General features: G+C 40.7%; 1 protein-coding gene and 1 pseudogene across 1 annotated transcript in view; both read right to left on the bottom strand.

The window, feature by feature from the left end:
* The window catches only part of USP8 (ubiquitin specific peptidase 8), an 80,942-nt gene that overhangs the window by 36,642 nt on the left and 20,842 nt on the right, over positions 1-23,458 (bottom strand). Inside the window, exons 4-6 of the mRNA XM_002717801.6 lie at positions 22,886-22,971; positions 7,047-7,206; positions 4,709-4,751 (exon numbers count right to left, since the gene is read on the bottom strand). Of these exons, the coding sequence (XP_002717847.2) occupies positions 4,709-4,751; positions 7,047-7,206; positions 22,886-22,971 (289 nt within the window). The remainder of the gene's footprint in view (positions 1-4,708; positions 4,752-7,046; positions 7,207-22,885; positions 22,972-23,458) is intronic.
* LOC103351207 (protein jagunal homolog 1 pseudogene) lies at positions 3,787-4,470 on the bottom strand (annotated as a pseudogene).

The following is a 23,458-nucleotide window of genomic DNA, read 5'->3' as shown; positions in this document are numbered from 1 at the left end:
CCACCTGTTTTTAATAGAACACAGCCACACTCATTTGTTTACGTGTCTATGCTGCTTTCATACTGTGATAGCAGAGCTAAACAACTGCTTCAGAAACCAGAGGACTCACCAAACTGAAAACATGTTATCTAGCTCTTAAGAAAATGTCTGCAGAGGGCTAGTGATGACACTGGCATATCATCTCTACTTCTGATCCAGCTCCTGCTAATGGCCTGGGAAAAGCAGTGGCAAATGGCTCAAGTTCTCAAGATGCCAACCATGTGGAAGATCTGGATGAAGCTCCTGGCTCCTAGCTCAGCCCTGGCCGTTGCAGCCATCTGGGGAGTGAACCAGCAGATGAAAGATATATCTCTCTCTGCCTCTCTCTCTGTAACTCTGACTTCAAATAAATAAATAAATCTTAAAAAGAAAAGTCTGCAATCTTTATTCCACTTGATGTTCACTAATTAGCTCCCAACCAAAAAGCAGAAAACACACACACACAAAATGACAGACTGCTGGATTTTTTCTTAATAAGGCCAACAAAAAAGATAACGAAAGCCAATGCAATTTTTAAAATTTATTGACTATTTTCAGTGGGGGGTAGCCCCAACTATGTTGCTCTTTTTCCTCTGACCTACCATTTGCACAAAGTACCACAACTAAATTTATTTATTTTTGCCCAGGAACCTTTTATTTAAAGTATACAAACTTCATGCATTTCATAAATACAACTTTAGGAACATAGTGATTCTTCCCACTGTATCGACCCTCCCACCTTCTACATCCTCCCCCTTCTATTCTCATTCTTATTTCTTACTAAGGTCTATCTTCAATTAACTTTATACACAGAAATTAACTCTATGCTAAGTAAAAATTCCAACAAATAGTATGGAAAAAAAAACCTGTTCCTCAATAGTTTTTTGATTTCTCTTCTGATTTCTTCTGTGACCCACTCTTCATTCAGGAGCACACTGTTCAGTCTCCAGGTGTCTGCATATGTTCTAGAGACTCTCAAGTTGTTATCTTCATTCCATTGTGATCAGAGAAGATGCACGGTATAATTTTGATTTATTTGAATTTGCTGGGACTTGCCTTATGGTGTGGCCTGTGGTCTATACTAGAGAAAGTTCCATGCACTGGTAAGAAAAATGTATATTCTGCAACTGTAGGATGGAAAGTTCTGTAGGTATCTGTTAAGTCCATTTGGTCTACAGTGTCAATTAAATCTATTTCCTTGCTGATTTTTCTGATTGATCTGTCCATTGGTTAAAGTGGGGTACTGAAGTCCCCCATTACTACTGTATGGGAGTCTATGTCTCCCTTTAGATCCATCAACATTTCTTTTAAACGGCTAGTTGCCCTGTAATTAGATGCATACACATTTATTATAGTCACATCTTCCTGCTGAAGTGATCCCTTAATCAATACACAGTGCCCTTCTTTGTCTCTTTTAACAGTTTTTGTGCGCACCTAAATTTAGATATATAAAGAATGATTTCGGGGGGCTGGCACCGTGGCGCAGGTTAATCCTCTACCTGTGGCGCCAGCATCCCATGTAGGCGCCAGTTCTAGTCCCGGCTGCTCCTCTTCCAATCCAGCTCTCTGCTGTGGCCTGGGAAAGCAGTGGCAGATGGCCCAAGTGCTTGGGCCCCTGTACCCACATGGGAGACGAGGAGGAAGCGCCTGGCTCCTGATCAGCGCAGCTCCAGCCTTTGTGGCCATTTGGAGAGTGAACCAACAGAAGGAAGACCTTTCTCTCTCTCTCTCTCTCTCTCTGAAACTCTACCTCTACCTCTCCTTCTCTCTGTGTATCTCTTTCAAATAAGTAAATAAATAAAAATCTTTAAAAAAGAATGATTTCAGGGCCAGCACTGTGTCATAGTTGGTAAAGCTGCCACCTGCAGTGCTGGCATTCCGTATAGGCACCAGTTCAAGAGCCAGCTGCTTGACTTCCGATCCAGCTCTCTGCTTATGAGCCGGGAAAGCAGTGGAAGATGGCCCTGGTGTTTGGTCTCTGTATCCACATGGGAGACCTAGGAGAAGCTCCTGGATCCTGGATTCAGATCAGCCCAGCTCTAGCCATTGCAGCCATTTGGGGAGTGAACCAGCAGATGGAAGGTCTCTATCTGCCATTGCTTCTGCCTCTGCATCTCTATAACTCTGCCTTTCAAATCAATAAAATTTTTTTAAATGATTTCGGCACTGAGTTATGAAAAAGTAGTCTCAATAGCTCCTAAGTTAAAATACTTACAGCTGCCAATAAACATGCTACTTCCCCTCTCCAACCATCAAGATCATTTTGATTAAAACAAATTAAAAAACCAGACTGAATAAGCTAAGAACAAATCACTAGGAAGGCTAATATCTCAGCATGATGAAATACAAAGGAACAAATGAATGAAAACATCTAAAATGAATCCAAATCAGCTTTTAGGAAAGTAACTTTATAGTAGTTTATTTTTAAAATTGTTACGTATGACGATATTTTAAGCAGAGAATTTATTTCAGTGTTAAATATAATTGTGTTTAAGTTAAATCTTTTCTGAGAGAAATAACTTTTCGGGTAGATGAAGATACTTTTGTACCTCTTGTGGTTTAGGTCCCATATTTGTGACTAGAGCATCAACCCTACTACAGGTAACATCCAAATTACCAGTTTAAATTTTCTGTCAGGTTGGTAAAAAGGCCTCTTAAATAATTATGCCTACAGCTACTGTCATAAAGAAAGGCTAACAAAAAGGAAGCTAAAGCCAAAGCAATTTTTAAAATTTACATAAATAATAATGGTTATTACTTAAAATTTATCCTCAGTTTTATTATTAATATATTAATTCATCTGACAGTAACCCTATGAAATAGGTTCCATTATTATCTCCACTTTCCAGAGGGGAAGTCAGGATCACATGAAAATTCAGAGATTAAGCAATAGGCACAGGCAATCTGACTACCGAGAGTAAATGCTCTTAGCCAAGCTAACCTGCATCTTGACAAGAAAATAAGGACAAGCTGTGTGTTGATATTTTCAAATGCATTATTACCATATTTTATCTTGTCAGGCCAAGATAATTCAAAAAATATCCTCCATGATAAGTAAATAAAATAAATACAGTGTTTTTTTTTTCATTGTGGCCACAGTAGTCTTTATTAAGATTCTTTTTAATTAAAATGCTTTGCAGCAGAGACCATAGCCTGCAGGAAGAGCAGTTTCCCAAACGTTTCCTGCCCCACGACCTACAAACTGAAGCAGAATTAGATTTATTTTTTATCTCCTTCAGTCTTGATAACTAAGGGGAGATGGATGGCGATGGGGAGAATGACCAACAGGAGGCAAGAACAAGGCTCACTCCTCAAAGAAAAACCTGAAAGGAACCACATTTTTGAACCAGCTGAGATCTGTTTCACAGCTGTTAGTCTCTCAGTTCTAGTCAATCAGGAATAAATTGACTTTGGCCCCTCAGCAGATGTCAACAGGAACAGCTCTGCAGAACTTGGACCTAGTTGGCATGAGATGCCAACACCACAGCTACCAAATTCTAAAGAGACTATAGACCAGCTCCTCAACCCCTCTCATCCTGTTCAACAGGATGCCCAGGTTTCACTGCATAGGGCAGTCCAGCAGGGAGGCCTCATTTATGCCTCTTTTTTTTTTTTTTTTTAAGATTTATTTATTTATGTGAAAAGCAGAGTTACAAAGAGAGGCAGGGCAAAGAGGGGGAGAGAGGTCTTCTATCTGCTGGTTCATTCCCCGATGGCCGCAACAGCTGAGCTGCGCCAATCCGAAGCCAGGAGCTTCTTTCAGGTCTCCCACGTGGGCGCAGGGGCCCAAGGACTTGGGCCATCTTCTACCGCTTTCCCAGGCCACAGCAGAGAGCTGGATCAGAAGTGCAGCAGCTGGGACTCAAACCAGCACCCATATGGGACGATGACACTGTACGCAGCAGCTTTATCCACTACACCTCAGTGCCAGCCCACTTCTTCTCTTGTGTGCTGGTGAACCAAGAGTCCAGGAGCTTCTTGCTGTCATATAACTGCCAAGCATGCACTTGGACTGGCAGCACCAACACCAGGTACATGACAGAGACAGCAGAAAAACCAAAGAGGAAGCGGTAGGCTTTGTGAGGGTGGTAGAGCTGCTGGGCAGTGAGGAACATCTCCATGCTGCTACAAGTGAGGGGAGCGATGGGAAACAGCCCTATGCTGATCATGGAGAGTACCAGGTAGCTGATGTTGTTGCATAGGAAGGACAGAAGGCCCGAGAGAGGGCACAATGCTCAGCAAATATGGGTACTCCCACTGATAGGGCACAGCCACCTGTTCATGACAGGAGCCTCGGGTGTCCCACGTTCATCTTTGCCACCAGCAGCAGCCATAAGACCAGATACACTTAGATCAACTTCTTGATTTCATATCTGAGGGTCACACTCATCTAGTACCACATGGCGAAGCACTCCTGGTGCTGAAAGTCGCTGTCACCCATGCAGGCCACTTGTGGGCCTGCCTGAGATGCCATGGTCCTTGCCCAGCACCCCGAGCCCCGGGTGCAGCCCTGCTGCCGCACAAGTCCTCAGCCTCATTTCCAAGATAATTATGCAGGGTAGGAAAAATGATAAAGCTTATGCAGAGATTAGAAACAATGCTAAGAATCTCACCATATAAAATCTGATGCTTACTTTAATTAAATATCTCAGTAAGAACCTAAAAAAACTTCTTTTCTGCACATACTTACCTTTCTTTGTGTTCTCATTTTTTTCACTCTTTTCACCATTGATCTATTTCATAAGAAAAAAAAAAGTTTCAACTTTCATAGAAACAAAAAGTTCAATTTGAATACTTCATTGAAATGAAAAGCCTAAGAACTTGAGTGTGCAGAATACTGGTATTTTAGTTGAAAATTGTAGATGACTAATAATGATATACCAGATTGACAAGAGACAACAATTAAGAGCATGGAAGAATCACAGACCATTTCCTCAAAGTTTTCTTCAATTAAAGGTCAAATGTAGTTTAGAAGCACAAGTTATTATAGAAATTTAATATTTACTTTAATTACATGTACTTCTTACAATGAAAAAAAAAGTCGAGTTCCCTCAGTGTCCTCCATTATATTTAAAGGAAAATAATACAAAGTACTACTTCTGAGATTTACGTTGTCTAACCAAGACAACATGATACAATCCTGTAAGGCATTAACTCATCCTGTAGGTGGGAAAACCCATATGGTAGAATATGAAGTACACAGTAGCATCTGTGAAATATTCTTGACAAAAGACAAAGATCTTTTACGTCAAACTTCTAGTCTACAAAAATTATGGGAGATTACAAAAGTTAAAATGATACAGAGAAGCAGCAATCTAATAAATACAGAATGTGGCTTATGCTCCATTATTGAAAAATCAAATGCATGAAATGAAAAATGAGAAGGAAGGACTCCAGTGAGTCTTAATTCAAGAAAACATTTTAAGACCAGTGAGGAAATATGAATGTAAGTATTAGACTACACTAGAAAATTATTGTTTTGTGAAGTGGGAAAATAACATTATGGTTATTAAGACAATTTCTTTCTCTTTATTTGATATGTACATTGAAATATTTAGGAGTATAATGGCATACTGATTGAAATTTACTTTGGAAAACTCCAAAAAGACAAAGTGAAGGGAGATAGATGAAAATTACGGCAAAAAGTTATTTGGTTATCAAAGCTCAATGACACAGGTTAACTGTTTTTTCTTTGCAAAACAGAAAGGTTAAACGAAAGTATAAGTAACAAAAAGTGGTTGGCTCTATTGTTGGCAAAGCAAGAGCAAAAAGAGATTCCAAGGTTCCCCTCATATAGTTCTTTCAATTCTTGTTATCAGTCAACAGAAATACATAGGCACATCTCCTTATGAGCATCATCTTAATGCATTTTTATATTACTAGCTCCTAAAATTAAAGGCCAGATTTCTTCACCCTTTTACACACAATACCTAATCCAATGTTACAAGCAATTAATTCATTAAGCTCTTAATGAAACTGATGACAATCTCATACAAATGACAGCTGAAAGCTATACCAAAGAACAAAATCAAAGCAGAAAATTCTCCATGGATTTCCACAGTGCAATAGAACTTTCATTTCAGGAAGAATAGTATCTAAGGTAAAGAAAGGAGTTAGTGATAGCCAGAAGATAGAGACTGAATCACAGATGGCTTTTGGCAAACAAATGATATAGTTGAAAAGACTAAAATAGTCACTGAGCAAAATGGAGAGGAAGACAAAGAAGGGCCAACTGGGAAGAAGGGAAGAGTACATGAAGGAAAATGAGACCCCAGAAAAAGATGAAAGGTTTGGCACCAGATAAAGTATACCAATTCTTTTCATGTAAATTTTATCACTAGAAGAAATCTTGGCCGGCGCTGTGGCTCACTAGGCTAATCCTCCGCCTTGTGGCGCCTGCACACCGGGTTCTAGTCCCGGTCAGGGCACCGGATTCTGTCCCGGTTGCCCCTCTTCCAGGCCAGCTCTCTGCTGTGGCCCGGGAAGGCAGTGGAGGATGGCCCAAGTGCTTGGGCCCTGCACCCCACGGGAGACCAGGAGAAGTACCTGGCTCCTGGCTTCGGATCAGCGCGGTGCGCCAGCCACAGCGCGGCAGCCGCGGCGGCCATTGGAGGGTGAACCAACGGCAAAAAGGAAGAGCTTTCTCTCTCTCTCACTATCCACTCTGCCTGTCAAAAGACAAAAAAAAAAAAAAAAAAAAAAAAAAAGAAAGAAATCTTAAAGTTTATCTATTTCAAGACCTTCATTTGCAAATGAGGAAACTGTGTTCCAGCAGGGTTAAGCCAAGATCAGCCTTAGAACCAAAATTCAGACACACAGAATCCTATCTCAAATGTTTTCTATTGTTCTAATTAAGTTTATAGGAAAACCTGGACTCAACTGAAGCTAAACTATGTAATTCAATTTCTAAGTAAAATATATTAAATTTTAACCTTGTTGCCTGAAAGAACTTCATAGTGGTATCTCAACTCTTAAACCATTTAACAAACACAACCAGTCTTCTGTCTGCCACAGTACAACCCAAATACCTTTTGAATTTTGTTTTTGGAATCCACTACATTCTCCAAAGAGCCTTTAGCTGAACTGCTGACATCCTCTCTTCCTGGTTCCTGCCTTTTCTGTTGCAGCTGCTCTTCCTCCTGTCTGTCTTTTTCTTCAAGCTTTTTCCGAACCTCAGCTTCTTCATACCTAGTTGAAAAAACAAGTTAAGATGTCTTTTATTGGCATGATTGTGGAAAATTAAGGAGTTCCAGTTCCATAAAATTAGTATCCTGACTTGGGGTATCATATAGCTTTCCCTATCTCCAACTGAAATCTTATCTGCTTGTATTCCTTTTCAAACACAACCTACACATTTTGCCCTCTGAGGTCATCTGTAGATTTATTTCAAATGGCCCAAACATCTTGAAAAGAAACTGTTCTTTTGCTCTTTCTCTCTTAAAAAAATTGCGATATTTTTTATTATTAAGTTTTATTTTATTGATCTGAAAGAGTTACAGAGTGAGGGAGAGAGACAGAAAGAGACAGACAGACGTCTTCCATCCACTGGTTCACTCCCCAAATGGCTCCAAGGGCCAGAGTTGAGCCTCTCCAAAGCCAGGAGCTTCTCCTGGGTCTTCCACGTGAGTGCAGAGGCCCAAGCCTGTATGTGTGCTGGGGGGAAGATCCTGGATTAAAACTAAAGGTACCAGGGGTCGGCGCAGTGGCACAGTGGGTTAACGCCCTGGCCTGAAGTGCCAGCATCCCATAAGGGTGCTGGTTCGAGATCTGGCTGCTCCACTTCCGACCCAGCTCTCTGCTATGGCCTGGGAAAGCAGAAGAATGATGGCCCAGGGAGGGAGAGAGAGAAAGAGAGAGATCTCCCATCCTGACTGTTTAACTTTTAAGACTGACTACAGGGACCGGTGCTGTGGCGCAGCAGGTTAAAGTGCTAGCCTGGAGCGCTGGCATCCCACATGGGTCATGGTTTGAGTCCCAGCAGCTCCACTTCTGATCCAGCTCTCTGCTATGGCCTGGGAAAGCAGTAGAAGATGGCCCAGGTCCTTGGGCCCTGCACCCACATGCGAGACCTGGAAGAAACTCCTGGCTCCTGGCTAGTGCACTCCCAGGTGCACTAGCAGGGGAGCTGGATCAGAAGTGGAACAGCCGGGTCTTGAACTGGTGCCAGCACTGTAGCAGGTGAAGCTGCCATCTGCAGCACCGGCATCCCATATGGGGACCGGTTTGAGTCCTGGCTGCTCCACTTCCGATTAAGCTCTCTGCTATGGCCTGGGACAGCATTGGAAGACGGCCTTGGAAGAATGCAGTGGAAGAAGTCCCTGGGCCCCTGCACCTGTGTGTGAGACTGGAAGAAGCTCCAGGTTCCTGGCTTCAGATCAGCCCAGCTCCAGCCCTTGTGGCCATTTGGGAAGTGAACAAGCAGATGGAAGACCTCTTTCTCTCACTCGCTCGCTCACTTGCTCGCTCTGCCTCTCTGTAACTCTACCTTTCAAATAAATAAATTTTTTAAAAAAAAGTAAAATATTTGATAAAAAATTTTTATTAAAAATTAAAAAAAGAAAAAGGAAAAAAATCATTTCCTAGCACAGTATCAACATCAGGTTAACAGTGACCATGAATGTGCAATTTATCAATAAGAATTTTAATTTCATAGGCTCCCACCTCACAAGAAATTACATTTTTCATTCTTGGAGAACAATCAGCATATCATACAAGGCTGAACAGCTACTTAGGTGGAAGGAATATAAGGAAAACACTTCTCCTCTATATCCCAAAGCAGATTATTTTTATCCTTATGCTTAGCAATTCCTTCTGAATTATTTATTACACTGGTTCAAATGATCTTTAAGATTTGATAGGAACCCGGTGATTTTAACTATCACACATTATTTTAAAAATGCTATCTTCTTAAAAAAAATACAAAGGGGCTAGCATTGTGGCACAGTGGTGCAACACCAGCATCTCATAAGATGGTAAGTTCAAGTCCTAGTTGTTCTGCCCACAATCCAGCTTCTTGCTAATGTGCCTGGGAAGGAGGCAGATAATGGCCCAAGAATTTGGGCCTATGATATCTAGGAGATATGAATGGAGTTCCTAGCTCCTGGCTTTGCCCTGGCCCAGCCCTGGTTGTTGTGGCCATTTGGCCAGTGAATCGGAGGATGTAAGCTCACTCTCTTCTTTTCAAATAAACAAACATATCTTTAAAATTTACAAAAAAATAATTTTTAATGGCTTAGTAGTTCCTATTTACCAAACTTCTGACCAACAACGACATACTATGGATGACGTTGAACTCCTTAAAAATATTGGAGAGCAACCATAATTAGGCAGGAAGCAGATGGGAGCTGACAGTTGGAGGAAGGAAGGTCAACTATTAAGTTTCCCATTTTTTATGGTGTTACACCTAAGGGCTAGCCTTAGTTATTGTGGAAAGCTCTAAAACTCCAACTGAAGCCCTAATCTCAGAAAACCAGAGAATTTCTTGCATAAACTTACCCAGTTGACACCTGAACTAAGCACACATGGAGCAGACAGTAAGAAACACAGCAATGACTCAAAGAACTCAAAAGATACTTCAGGTGCTGATTATCCCAATTTAAATCCACACAAGTTAACTGCCCACGAGTACTAAATATCAACACTCTGCAGAGGAATAAAATAGGATTCAGTTGTGCACGGGTAACTTCTGAAATTACTAGGCATAGAAAAAAAAATCAAAACAGGATACTTAATAGAAAAGGCCAAAAATGTGAACTGATTTTAAGATAAGCCAGATGACAGATTTAGCATTCAAGATTTTTTTTTTTTAGGAAAGTTATTTATTTTGAAGGAGTGACAGAGAGAGAGGGAGAGAGAATCTTCCATCTACTGGTTTATTTCCTAACGGGCTGCAACAGCCACCAGAGGGTCAGGCACAAGCCAGGCGATTCACCTGGGTCTCCCACAAGGATGGGTGCAGGCTCGTATCCTGGCTGCTCTACTTCCTGTCCAGATTCCTGTTAATGGCCTGAGAAAAGCTGTGGAAATGGTCCAAATCCTTGGGCCTCCACCACCCATGTGGAAGACCTGAATAAAGCTCCTAGAGGTGGCCTGGCTCAGCACTGACTGTTGAGGCCATCTGGGGAGTGAACCAGCAGATAGAAGATCTCTCTGTCCCTCCAAGTTCGCCTTTTAAATAATACCAGCTCACTCCCCAAATGGCCCCAACTGCTGGGGAAGGACTAGGTTGAAGTCAGGAGCTTGGAATTCCATCCTGCCATCTTGTGCTGCTTTGCCCAGGTCATTAGCAGGGAGCTGGATCAAAAGTGGAGCAGCCGGGACACAAGCCACTGCCCTTATGGGGCAGTGTCGCAGGCAGATTTACCCACTATGGCACAATGCCTGTCCCAACATACAAAGATTTTAAATCAGCTGTTATAACTATGCTCAGGATGTAAATGAAAATGTATAATGAGAAGCTGGCGCTGTGGCACAGCAGGTAAAGCCACCACCTGTAGTGACAGCATCCCATATGCACATCAGTTTGAGTCCCCGCTGCTCCATTTCCGATCCAGCTCTCTGCTATGGCCTGGGATAGCAGTAGAAGATGGCCCAATTCCTTGGGCCCCTGCACTGGCGTGGGAAGACCCAGAGGAAGTTCCTGGCTCCTGGCTTCAGATCAGCACTGCTCTGCCAGCTGTGACCAACTAGGGAGTGAACCAGCGGATGGAAGAACTCTCTCTCTGCCTCTCCTTCTCTCTGTGTGTAACTCTTGACTTTGAAATAAATAGATAAATCTTTTAAAAAATGCATCACGAATGAATAAAAATTATCTGCAAAGAAACACACACTATAAAAACAACTAAATAGGGGCCGGCGCTGTGGCACAGCAGGTTAACGCCCTGGTCTGAAGCGCTGGCATCCCATATAGGTGCAGGTTTGAGACCCAGCTGCTCCACTTCTGATCCAGTTCTCTGCTATGGCCTGGAAAACAGTAGAAGATGGCCCAAGTCCTTGGGCCCCTGCACCCATGTGGGAGACCTGGAAGAAGCTCCTGGCTTCGGATCAGCATGGCTCTGGCCGTTGCAGCCAATTGGGGAGTGAACCAGCAGATGGAACACCTCTCTCTCTCTGCCTCTCCTCTCTCTGCGTAACTCTGACTTTCAAATAAATCTTTAAAAAAAGATAGAAATTAGAAATTCTGGAACTGAAATGTGTATCTGAGAAAAGAAGTTCTCTCGAGAAAGTTAGAGATAACAAAGAGTACTTACTTATACAGCAACAGAAATGATCTAATCTGTAAATCAAATAGAAAAATTACAGAAATCTTAAAACCAACAAAGATATCCAAAGAATAAAAGCAACTCAAAAACCTCATCAACAAATAAACAATGAATCCAGTGGAGAAATAGGCAAAAGACCTCAATAGACAATTCTGCAAATAAAAAATACTAATGGCCAACAAATTTGTGAAAAAAATACTCCACATCACTAACCATCAGCGAAACTCAAATCAAAACCACAATGAGGCATCACCTCACCCCTGGTCAGAATGGCTACTATCCAAAAGACAAATAGTAACAAATGCTGAGGAGGACCCAGAGAAAGGGGAACTCATACAAGGTTGGTGGGAATGTAACTTAGTATAGCTATTGTGGAAAACAGTGTGGAGATTTCTTTAAAAACTACTAATAGACCTGCCATACGATCTAGCAATCCCACTACTGGGAATATACCCAAAAGACATGAACCCATCAGATCAAAGAGATACCTGCACCAACATGTTTACAGCAGCATGTTCACAACAGCCAAAATACAGAATCAACCAAGGTATCCATCATCAAGCGAAGAAAATCTCTCTCATGTATACATACACACACACACAAATGAATATTATTCAGTTATAAAAAAGAATGAAATTCTATCATTTGCATCAAAATGGTTCCAACTAGAAGACTTCACATTGAGTGATATAAGCTAGACAGAGAAACCCAAACTCCACATGTTCTTCCTTATTTGTGAGAGCTAAAATTAAAAAAAAAAAAAAAACTAAAAAATCAAGATGAAAATGGTTGTGATGCTTGTATCAGTTTTCCTGCAAATACATTATTTTGTTGAATTGTTTTAAATATTTGTCAAATTGTTATAAATGATACACTATTAGCTTTAATGAGCTGTGTCTATTTTAAAATTTACTTACATGAGTGAAAGGGAATTTATTTGATTATTATTTATAGCTCTTCCCTATATTCCTGCTCTGACCATAGAGTAAATCAAAAATGTTATCTCAAAAATTTTCAAAAAGTAAAAAACCAAAAACCCAAAACAAACACAGCCTTAAGAATTCACTAGACAGGGCCGGCGCGGCGGCTCACTAGGCTAATCCTCCGCCTTGCGGCGACGGCACACCAGGTTCTAGTCCCAGTTGGGGCGCCGGATTCTGTCCCGGTTGCCCCTCTTCCAGGCCAGCTCTCTGCTGTGGCCCGGGAGTGCAGTGGAGGATGGCCCAAGTGCTTGGGCCCTGCACCCCACGGGAGACCAGGAGAAGCACCTGGCTCCTGCCATCGGATCAGCGCGGTGTGCCGGCCGCAGCGTGCCGGCTGCGGCGGCCATTGGAGGGTGAACCAACGGCAAAGGAAGACCTTTCTCTCTCTCTCTCTCTCTCTCTCTCTCACTGTCCACTCTGCCTGTCAAAAAAAATTAAAAAAAAAAAAAAAAAAAAAGAATTCACTAGGCAAAAATCAAAACATCCCCTGGATGCATAGCTGGAGTACCCCAAGAAAACAAAAATGAGGCAGAAAAAGATATTTCACAAAACAATAGCAAAAAGCTACCACAATTTGATAGATGATATCAATTTATAGATGCAGAGAGCTCAGTAAATCCAGAACAGGAAAATACAAAGAAAATCATCCCAAGTCACAAGCCAAAGAGAAAATCCTAAGTAAGAAAAAAATGACACCAGGCAGGCATCATGGCACAGAAGATGAAGCTGCCACCTGGGAGTCTGCATTCCATATCGGAGTGACTAGATTCTGCCCATACTTAACAGCATGAAAATTAGTAATGGGTAAATCCAAAAGCATTCCTAGTAATATGGTACTGCCACTATGACATGAACAATCTTACATGTATTTCCACATGAGAAACATAAATAATGGAAGCCAGAAGAGGTTACAGCATATGTTTAAAATACTGAAAGGAGGAGGCTGGTGATGTGGCATAGTAGGCTAAGCTTCCGCCTGTAGCACCAACATTCCATACAGGCACCAGTTCATGTCCTGGCTGCGCCTCTTCTGATCTAGCTCTCTGCTTATGGCCTTGGAAAACAGCAGAGGATGGCCCAAGTGCTTCAGTCCCTGCACCCGTGTAGGGGATTCAGAAGGAAAGAAGCTCCTGGCTCCTGGCTTTGGATTGGCCCAGCTCCGGCTGTTGTAGCCGGAGTAGTAAACCAGTGGATGGAAGACCTCTTTTTCTCTGCCTCTCTCTGTAACTCTGCATCCAAAATTAATAAATAAATAATAAAATCTACTAAAAGATACTAAATGGAAAAAACCCTGTCAACCTAGAATCCGAAATATTATGAAAACCTCCCTAAGAATGAAAATAAGGGGTGGGAGTTGTGACAAGCAGATTAAGCAGCTACTTGGGATCCCTTCATCCCATATTAGAATGTCAGTTTGAGTCCTGGCTCTTTTGTTTCTGACCCAGCTTCTGATCCATACACCTGGGAGGCAGCAGATAATGGCCCAGGTACTTGCATTCTGTCACCCACATCAGAGGCTCAGATGGAACTCCTGACTCCTGACTTTCATCTGTCCCAGACCCAGCTGTTATGGGCATTTGGAGAGTAAACCAGCAAATGGAATATCTTTCATTCTCTGTTTGACTTTCCCTTTCAAATAAATAAATCATTTTTCAAAGATCACCAAAAATCATGTATCTGTAATATAGATACTAATATCTGATGAGTTATTATTTAAAGTTACCATTTCATAAGAAAGAAAATGAAATAAAGATATTTTCAAATAAAAAAAATAAAGAACTTGTTCTCAATAGGCCTGCACAATCAGCAATACAAAATAAAGTTCTTCAGGCTATAGGAAATAATTCTAGATAGAAAACTATGTCCAAGAAAAACTGAAGGTACCAGAGAGTGAATATGAAAGGTAATTTTCTCTTAATTTCTTTAAACCACAAATGCCCATTTAAAGCAAATACTATAATCCTATTTTGGGTGAAGGTGCTAATATACATGGATATAACATACGTTGACAACTGATAAGGATTAAAAAGTCATAAGCAGACTTACATGGTTGCAAGGCTTTTTTACTTTAAAAGGCAGAGAATGAGAGAGCTTCAACCTGCCCCCATCCTAAATAGCTGAGGCCAGGCCAGGGCCAGAGATGAGAACTGGGGACACTATCTAGGTCTCCCACATGGGTGGCAGGAACCCAGTTACTTGAGCCATTATTGCTGCTTCCCAGGATCTGCATTGGTGGGGAAGCTAGAGTTAGGAGCTGAAGCTAGGAATTGAATATACACATTCTGTTGCTGGATGTGGGCATCTTAGTTGCTGGGCTAAATGCCCACTCTCCAAAGTTTTCATATTTTATAGGAAGAGGTATGGTACTAATAGTTGAAGATATATATATGAAAGTACATAAAAATAGAATTAAGAAGTTTATTTTCCACACTTTTTGAAGTACACACACACACACACACACACAGACTGCGGTGGGAGGAGAGAAATATCCCTAGAGAGCCTATTTTTCAAAAACTTAAAGGTACCATTCAAAGACAGTAGAAGGGGGTGAGTATAATGGCACAATGGGTTAAGCCATGACCTGCGATGCCAGCAGCTGGTCTGAGTCCTAGCTGCTCTATTTCTGATCTTCTCTGCTAATGTGTGTGGGAAAGCAAAAGATGGTCCAAGTCTTTGGGTCCACTGCACCAACATGGGAGACCTAGATGAAGTTCCAGAACCCTAGCTTCAGTCTGGCCCAGTCCCCACCATTGTGGTCATTTGGGGAGTGAACCAGTAAAGGGAAATTTTCTCTCTCTCCCTCTCTCTGCAAGTCTTCCTTTCAAATAAACAAACAAAATCTTAATTTAAAAAAAAAAAAAAGATAACATGGGATTTAACAAAAAGTAACTCCAATAAAGACAGGAAACTAATGAAAAACAGATAACACAAAGGAAAACAAATGAAATGACAGTCCAATCATATCAATAATACATTAAACATGAATGGATGATTTCATAATAGGCAAAAACTATCAGAATGGGGCTAGTGCACTGGCATAGCAGGTAAAGCCGCCACCTGCACTGTTGGCATCCCATATGAGCACCAGTTCTAGTCCTGGCTGCTCTATTTCTGATCCAGCTCTCTGCTATGGCCTGGAAAAGCAGTGGAAGATGGCCCAAGTCCTTGGGCCCCTGCACCCACGTGGGAGACCTGGAAGAAGTTCCTGGCTACTGGCTTCGGACTGGTGCAGCTCTGGCTGCTGTGGCCAACTGGGTAGTGAACCAGTGATGGAAGATCCCCCCCCGCCCCGCCTCTGACTCTCTGTAATTCTGCCTTTCAAATAAATAAATAAATCTTAAAAAAATATATCAGAATGGACGAAAAAGTAAGGCCCCGTTATATGCTAAGTGCAATGTACTTTGGCTATAGACAGACGGAAGTAAAAGGAAAAGGATGAAAACAAAATAAGAATAAGCATAAGACTGGAGTGGCCTTCAGACTTCATGATACAGAATATTTCCAGAGGTAAAGAGAGACAATAAGAATAAAGATGTCAATTCATTAACAGTCCAAAACAGCCATGCCTCAAGTCAGACTTTTAAAATATGAAGCAAAAGCTGAAGAATTAAAGAAACAAAGACAGCTACAGATTTCAACACTCTTCTCTCAGTAACTGTTACAACTCAATAAAAATTAGCAAAGTCAGCAAAGATCTATACAGCACCATCAACCACGGATCTAATATGTAGAGAACACCTGGCTCAATAACTATACTTCCAAGTGTACACAGTACATTCACCAAGATAGACCACAAGCCATACCAAGCCATAAAACAAGAATTCACATATTTATTTTTTTAAAGATTTATTTATTTATTTGAAGAATTACACAGAGGAGAGGCAGAAAGAGAGAAGTCTTCCATCCGATGGTTCACTCCCCAACTGGCCACAACAACTGTTGCTGTGTCGATCCGAAGACAGGAGCTTCTGGGTTTCCCACGTGGGTGCAGGGGCCCAAGGACTTGGGCCATCTTCTACTGCTTTCCCAGGTCACAGCAGAGAGCTGGATTGGAAGTGGAGCAGCTGGGTCTCAAAACGGCGCCCATATGGGATGCTGATGCTTCAGGTCAGGCATTAACCTGCTGCGCCACAGTGCCAGCCCCAAGAATTCACATATTTAAAAGGACTGAATATCTTTGGCCATGATGAAATTAAATCATAAATCAGACACTTAGGAAAATCCCACATATCTGGAAATTAAACAACTTCTAAACCACACATAGGTCAAAGAAGAAATCATAAGGGAAATTAGAAAATATTTCAATATAAATTATAAGCCTTTAAGCAGGGGAACAGTACAACTCTTATTTTTATAAAAATCACCATGCTAAAATAAAATGGATATAAAAGTTAGGGATGGGGTCAGCATTGTGGCATAGCAGGTGAAGCTTCCACCTGTAGCACTGGCATCTTATATAGGTGTTGGTTCAAGTCCTGGCTGTTCCTCTTCCGATTCAGCTCTCTGCTATGGCCTGCAAAGCAGTGGAAGACAACCCAAGTGCTCGGGCCCTTGCACCAATGTGGAAGACCCAGAAGAAGCTCCTGGCTCCTGGCTTTGTATTGACTCAGCTCTACCACTGTGGCCATTTGGGGAGTGAACCAGAAGATGGAAGACCTTTCTATCTGTCTCTCTGCTCTGCTTTTCAAATAAATAAAATCTTAAAAAAAAAAAGTTAGGGATAATTTTATATAAGATTTTATAAAACCAGATGTTTCACCATATTATATAACCCCAGGCAATATCCAGTGAAAAATGGATTTGGAAATCACTAATAGGACCATATTTATGGGTGTATTCATTTTCCTTGTCTCTATTGCACTGTGTGAAAACTTGGTGACAGAATAGCAAGCAATGGATGGTCATCTGGTATAGTGGTTAAGATACTGGTTGGAACAGGTGTTCCCTTATTATATATAGGGCCTGGTTTGAGTTCTGGATCCGCTTCCAATTCCAGCTTCCTACTAATGAACACCCTGGGAAAAAACAGTAATAGTTCAAAAATTTGGGACCCTGTCACCCATGTAGGAGACCCAGATTGAGTTCCAGGCTCCTAGCTTTGGCCTAGCCATTGAGGGCATTTGAAGAATTAACTAGCAAATGGAAGATCTGTCAATTTCCCTTGTTTACTCTTTTAAACAAATAAAAGTAATAAATAAAAATTTTAAAAGCCGTAAGCACCATCTTGTTACACCAACAGAAATACCAACTGCAAGTTTTTCAGGTTATCTCATTTGCCAGTACCTATTTCTCCATTATAAAACAAAAATTAGACTTTAAACAAAAAATTTATACAATTCTTTTACTTAGCACTTTCAACACAAATCATTAGTGTTAGAAAGACAGTTTTTCTTTGTTGCTATGCATTTCAAGCAGAGAAAAAAAGGTTTCATACAACAAGAATGCTCAGGGGTGGCATTATAGTTTAATGGGTAATAAAACCGCAGCCAGCAATGCCAGCATCCTATATGGGCACAAGTTTGAGTTCCAGCTGCTCCACTTCCAATCCAGCTCTCTGCTAATGCACCTGGGAAAGCAGCGGAAGATGGCCCATGTTCTTGGACCCCTGCATTCACATGAAAGACTCGGAAGAAGCTCCTGGCTTCCATCTGGCCCAGCCCTCACCATTGCAGCCATTTGGGGACCCAATAGACGGAAGATCTCTCTCTTTCCCTCTCTCTGTGTAACGCTGCTTTTCAAATACATAATCTTAAAAAAAAATTAAAAAGAATGCTTACATTGTTAATAACAGAAATAATGACACTTTTATTTACTACATGCCAGGCACCAATATAAGTATTTATACATTGTGTTAATTTGCTCAATGTATTCAAAAACCCTGTGAGGTAGGTTTTACTCATATCCCACTTATAGATGAGGAAACTGAGGCAGAAGGAAGCTAAGTAACTTGCCAGATCACATAATTAGTAAGTGAAAAAACTGGGGCTCAAACCCAGGGAGGAGCCTGGCTCCACACACTTGCCCACTGCTCTATCTCTTCTCTGGTAGTATCTACACTGCAACAGTATGGGAACTGTCTGCCCTAAGAAGCAAGCACAGTCAACCTGAATCCAATTTGAGGGCAGAAATGAATCTTCAAGATTCTTTTTCCTGTTTTTTTTTTTTTTTTTCTTATAACCACACCTTACCCTTTGTATCATGCCTTTTGTTCCACTTCTATGGTCTCTGCAAACCCCTTGAAACAGAGCTGATACTGCTCCACTAGTTGGTAACCTGAAGTCAGGTGAAGGCAGGCTCTCCATCTGACACTGATTTCTGGCTTCTGTTTCCTTTATGGCCCATCTAATCTCTTTCTGTAGGATTCTGATGTCTCTAGACTTAGTTAAAATTGAATCCACGAGAATCCTAACATGAATGTGAAAGAAATGGGCAAGTGAATGCATATTTGAAAGGCAGGCCCTAATGGCAGGTGATGGTGAAGTCTCTTTCCTAGCCACATATCAGGCATTTTTGCCAAAGTGTTTTTTGGGAATCTGAAACTATGTCTGCTCTTGGAGTGGAGCATCCTACACAAACTGTGATGCCAGATGACTACAGTGTGTAGCAGAAAATTTACCTCAAGATGTTCAAGACTATCACCTTAAAATCACAGATTGTAGAGATCATATTTCCAATGCCCTTTCTCAGACTGCCATCCTGACAGAGAGAAATCCTAACCAGGAACAGATTTCACAGACTTAAAGGAAGAAAACAACTCTGTGATTGACTTATTCGATATTAGGACACATGTGAAGATATGTTAAATACAGAACTGCTCTAAAAGTCAACAGTTAAGAAACAAAACATATGGGGCAAGTCATATAGGGTAAAAAGGTTCTCCCCATCAGGTTGCAAAGTAATCTACACCAAATGAAAAATTCAAGGTACATTCTAAAAGTTTGTGATTAGAAAGGATCCCAGAAGTCATTCAGAAACAGGAATCTCAATAAATTTAAAGATGGGCCATGAAAGTAAGTAACAAAACAATCATTTTCTCACTAACTCTATAAGTTGAGAGTCCTTTTTTTTTTTTTTTTTGTACAAGATTTGTTTATATATTTGAAAGGCAGAGTGACACAGAGAGAGAGAGACAGAAAGAGAGAGACACACACACAAAGATCTTCCATCTGCTGGGTAAATCACCCAAATGCCCACAACAGCTAGGGCTAGGCTGAAGTCAAGAGAGACTCCATTTGGGTCTCCCATGTGAGTGGCAGAAATCCAAGTACTTGGGCCATCATCTGCTCCTTCCAGGCACATTAGGAGAAAGCTGAAATGGAAATACGGAACAGCCAGGACCTGAATCAGGCATGTAGGATATAGCATGTAGGCATCCCAAAAACCAGCTGAACCCGCTGTGCTACAATACCTACTCCAAGAATTGTTTTTGTGAAACAAAAAGCATTGTCATTACAGAAAAGTATGTTTGCTTCAAGAAGAATCTGTTGGGGCCGGCACTATGGCGTAGTGGGTAGGGCTGCTGCCTGCAGTGCTGGCATCCCATATGGGTCCTGGCTGCTGCACTTCCAATCCAACTCTCTGCTGTGGCCTAGAAAAGCAGTGGAGGATGGCCCAGGTCCTTGGGCCCCTGCACCCACGTGGGAGACCAAGAAGAAGCTCCTGGCTTCGGACTGGTGCAGCTCCGGCTATTGCAGCCAGTTGGGGAGTGAACTGGTGGGTGGAAGGCCTCTCTCTCTGCCTTTCCTTCTCTGTGTAACTCTGACTTCCAAATAAATTAATCTTTAAAAAAAAAAAAAAAAAAAAGGAGAAGGATCTGTCATTGTAATGTCATTGTAATTATGTGAATATTCTGATGCTACAGACAGCAAAAAAAAAAAAAACAACTGTCTTTATATGAACACTGCAATTTGTCTAAAAGAAGCACATGTAATAAAATACATTTCAAAGTCAAGCTCTAATGTACTCCAAGTATTCAGAAATCCTATAATCAAGGTTCCTTGTGCCCTGTGACCAGTTTACAGTTATGGGGATTAAAAATAGTTGTAGAGGCAGATGTTAGGCTGCCAGTTAAGATATAGGTTGAGACCCCTGCATTCCACATGGAAGCTCTTGAGTTTGAGTCCTACTCCCACTCTTAATTCTAGCTTCCTCTTAATGCAGACCATGGGAGACGTGGTGATGACTAAGTAATTGGATTTCTGCCACCCACATGAGAGACCTAGATTGAGTTTCTGGCTCCTAGTGTTAGCTGTTGTGAGCATTTGGGGATTGTGGGGACTGGATCGGTGAACTGGAGCTCTTTCTCTCAGCCTCTAAAATAAACTTTAAGAGGAGTTATAAAAACATTCATCCTCCTGGATAAATTATATGTGAATCATTATGTGTTTAATTTACCACAAGCTTTTCCTCTTTTATTGCAAACACAGTAAAACATCAATAGTAAATGTTTTAAAACAGAAGTACCATCTATAATTCTACCACCTCAACTTAGATTTTTCTTATCTTTGGCCTTCAAAAATATTTCAAACTTTATTTGTTTTAAAAAGAATATTTTTGGCCGGCGCCGCAGCTCACTAGGCTAATCCTTTGCCTGCAGTGCCGGCACCCCGGGTTCTAGTCCCGGTTGGGGCACTGGTTCTGTCCCAACTGCTCTCTGCTGTGGCCCAGGAATGCAGTGGAGGATGGCCCAGGTCCTTGGGCCCTGCACCCACATGGGAGACCAAGAGGAAGCACCTGGCTCCTGGCTTCGGATTGGCGCAGTGCGCCAGCTGTGGCAGCCACTTGGGGGGTGAACCAACGGAAAAAGGAAGATCTTTCTCTCTCTCTCTCACTGTCTAACTCTGTCAAATATATATATATATTTTTTTTTTTTTAAAGACAAGTGGCATATGTAACACTCAGGTAAAAAAAAAAAAGTTCAAACTAGTGCACAAATGTCAACCTGATTAAATCTTATGGTTGTTCTCTTCTGCCTGTTATTTGCATTTTAAGTCTCTGGTTTGCTCTTTTCCACTAATTAAACTGTGGCACCTTGTAGCACCTGAAACCAATTCTACTGTTTTCTCCTCCTGTACCATATTACTAGGAATGTTTTTGGACTTACCCATTAATAATTTTCATGCTGTAAGTATGGGCAGAAAATTTATCTACCAAGATCTACATGATCACAATGTAAATTTAAAGAATGACTAATCACCCATCGAGGTGGCATGTACCAATGCCATCTCACTAGTCCCAGTGATCAATTTCTGTTCACAATTGATCATAATGATAGGACTAAGAACCAAAGGGATCACATAAACAAGAATAGTGTCTGCAAATACTAGCTGATAGAATCAAAAAGGGAGAGAATGATCCAACATGGGAAGTGAGATACATAGCAGACCCATAGAATGGCAAATGTCCTAACAGCACTCTGGCCTCATAATCAGCCCTTAAGGCATGCAGATCCGGCTGAAATGCCCATGAGAGTATTTCAGGCATGGAAAGCCAAGACACTCTGGGGGAAAAAAAAAAACCTAAATGAAAGATCTCCACGAGTGAGATCCCAGTGGAAAGAATGGGTCATCAAAGAAGGAGGTACCTTTCTCTGAAGGGAGGAGAGAACTTCCACTTTGACCATGGCCTTGTCTAAATATGATCAGAGTCAGTGCACTCAGGGGGCTTCCATAGCCTTGGCAGCTCATGACAAGAGCCTAGGGCGATTACTGAAGCCATAAACAAGAGTATCAATTTGTTAAGTCAACAACAGGAGTCACTGTGCACTTACTCCTCATGTAGGATCTTTGTCCTTAGTGTGCTGTACATTGAGATTTAATGCTATAACTAGTACTCAAACAGTATTTTTCACTTTATGTTTCTGTGTGGGAGCAAACTGTTGAAATCTTTACTTAATGTATGCTAAACTGATCTTCTGTATATAAAGAGAATCAAAAATGAATCTTGATGTGAATGGAAGGGGAGAGGGAGTGGATAAGGGGAGGGTTGCGGGTTGGAGGGACGTTATGGGGGGGAAGCCATTGTAATCCATATTCTGTACTTTGGAAATTTATATTCATTAAATAAAAGTTAAAAAAAAAAAGAATGACTAATCAGTAAATATTCAAATACACCGCTTTTAATTTGTAATTATTTTATAAGTCTTGTAAGCTACTCACAGCAAGTATCAGAAATACTTTTTTTTTAAAGTAACTTCTCCAACTCCATACAAATCAAAAGTAACAGTAAATAATTCATTCCCACAAGATCAGTATCCAGTAGCACAATACAACATGGGGCATACGAAAAAATAAATTTTTCTGAGGAATACTGTTAGAAATATTGTAAATTACCAAAAAAAAAAAAAAATTTTAACCTAAGTTCTCTTCTATTCTACCAATGCTTTCCTTAACAATCTACTATTCCAAACATTTAAAAAATTTTAATAGAAAACAATGACAACACATGAGATAAAATAAATGATACAATATTAATTTTAATTTTTGTGTCTCAGTTAATATATATAAGACTAATTTCAGGAACTGAGATATTATGCGTCATTAAGATTTAAGTGGGAAAATTCTAAGTGTTAGTTTTGTCTTCTAAATTTACATTCCTTTAAAAATTTCATCATAATATATGTACCTTAGTTTAAGGCTTTCAGAGAGTCTTTCGGCTTCTTCAATAGCTTTCTTGATGTTTGCAGGTCCAAGTATTGAATGAAAGTAGTCCTAAAATTATAGGAAAATCATCCGGCTCTGTTAGTACTGGGCATTGCACATAGCACTAATACCAAAAACATTAAGTCCTGGCAAGTTCAGATGAAAAACATGGTTTAAGTATTTTTTTAAACTCGTCATCTACATGAATCTACAAGGAATGCAAATGTTACAAAAGTATCTCTTCATACTATTAGTATGCTAAAAGAAAATCCACTAGATAGCCTATTTTACTTATTTATAAGATACTAAGAAGAAATGGGAATACCATTCTTACTATTTATGAATAAGCATCAAAAAGAACAAAGCTTTCAAGAACAAAATATATTTTTTCCAAATATGTACCTAGTTTTTCTTCCTCTAGACTCAGAAGCAGTAAAGCAAATTCTGTATAGATAAACATGGGTTTTTCTGTTTGTTAGTTTGTTTACGTGATATAAACTATTTTTCCTGCCATTGGCTACGGACGAAACACTTTTAACCCTTAAAGCAAGTTTTA

This window comes from Oryctolagus cuniculus, chromosome 12, assembly GCF_051225735.1.
Source record: "Oryctolagus cuniculus isolate XC-2025 breed Fujian yellow rabbit chromosome 12, ASM5122573v1, whole genome shotgun sequence".
Classification (NCBI taxonomy): Eukaryota; Metazoa; Chordata; class Mammalia; order Lagomorpha; family Leporidae; genus Oryctolagus; species Oryctolagus cuniculus.
This window is presented reverse-complemented; position numbering and strand designations above follow the sequence as displayed.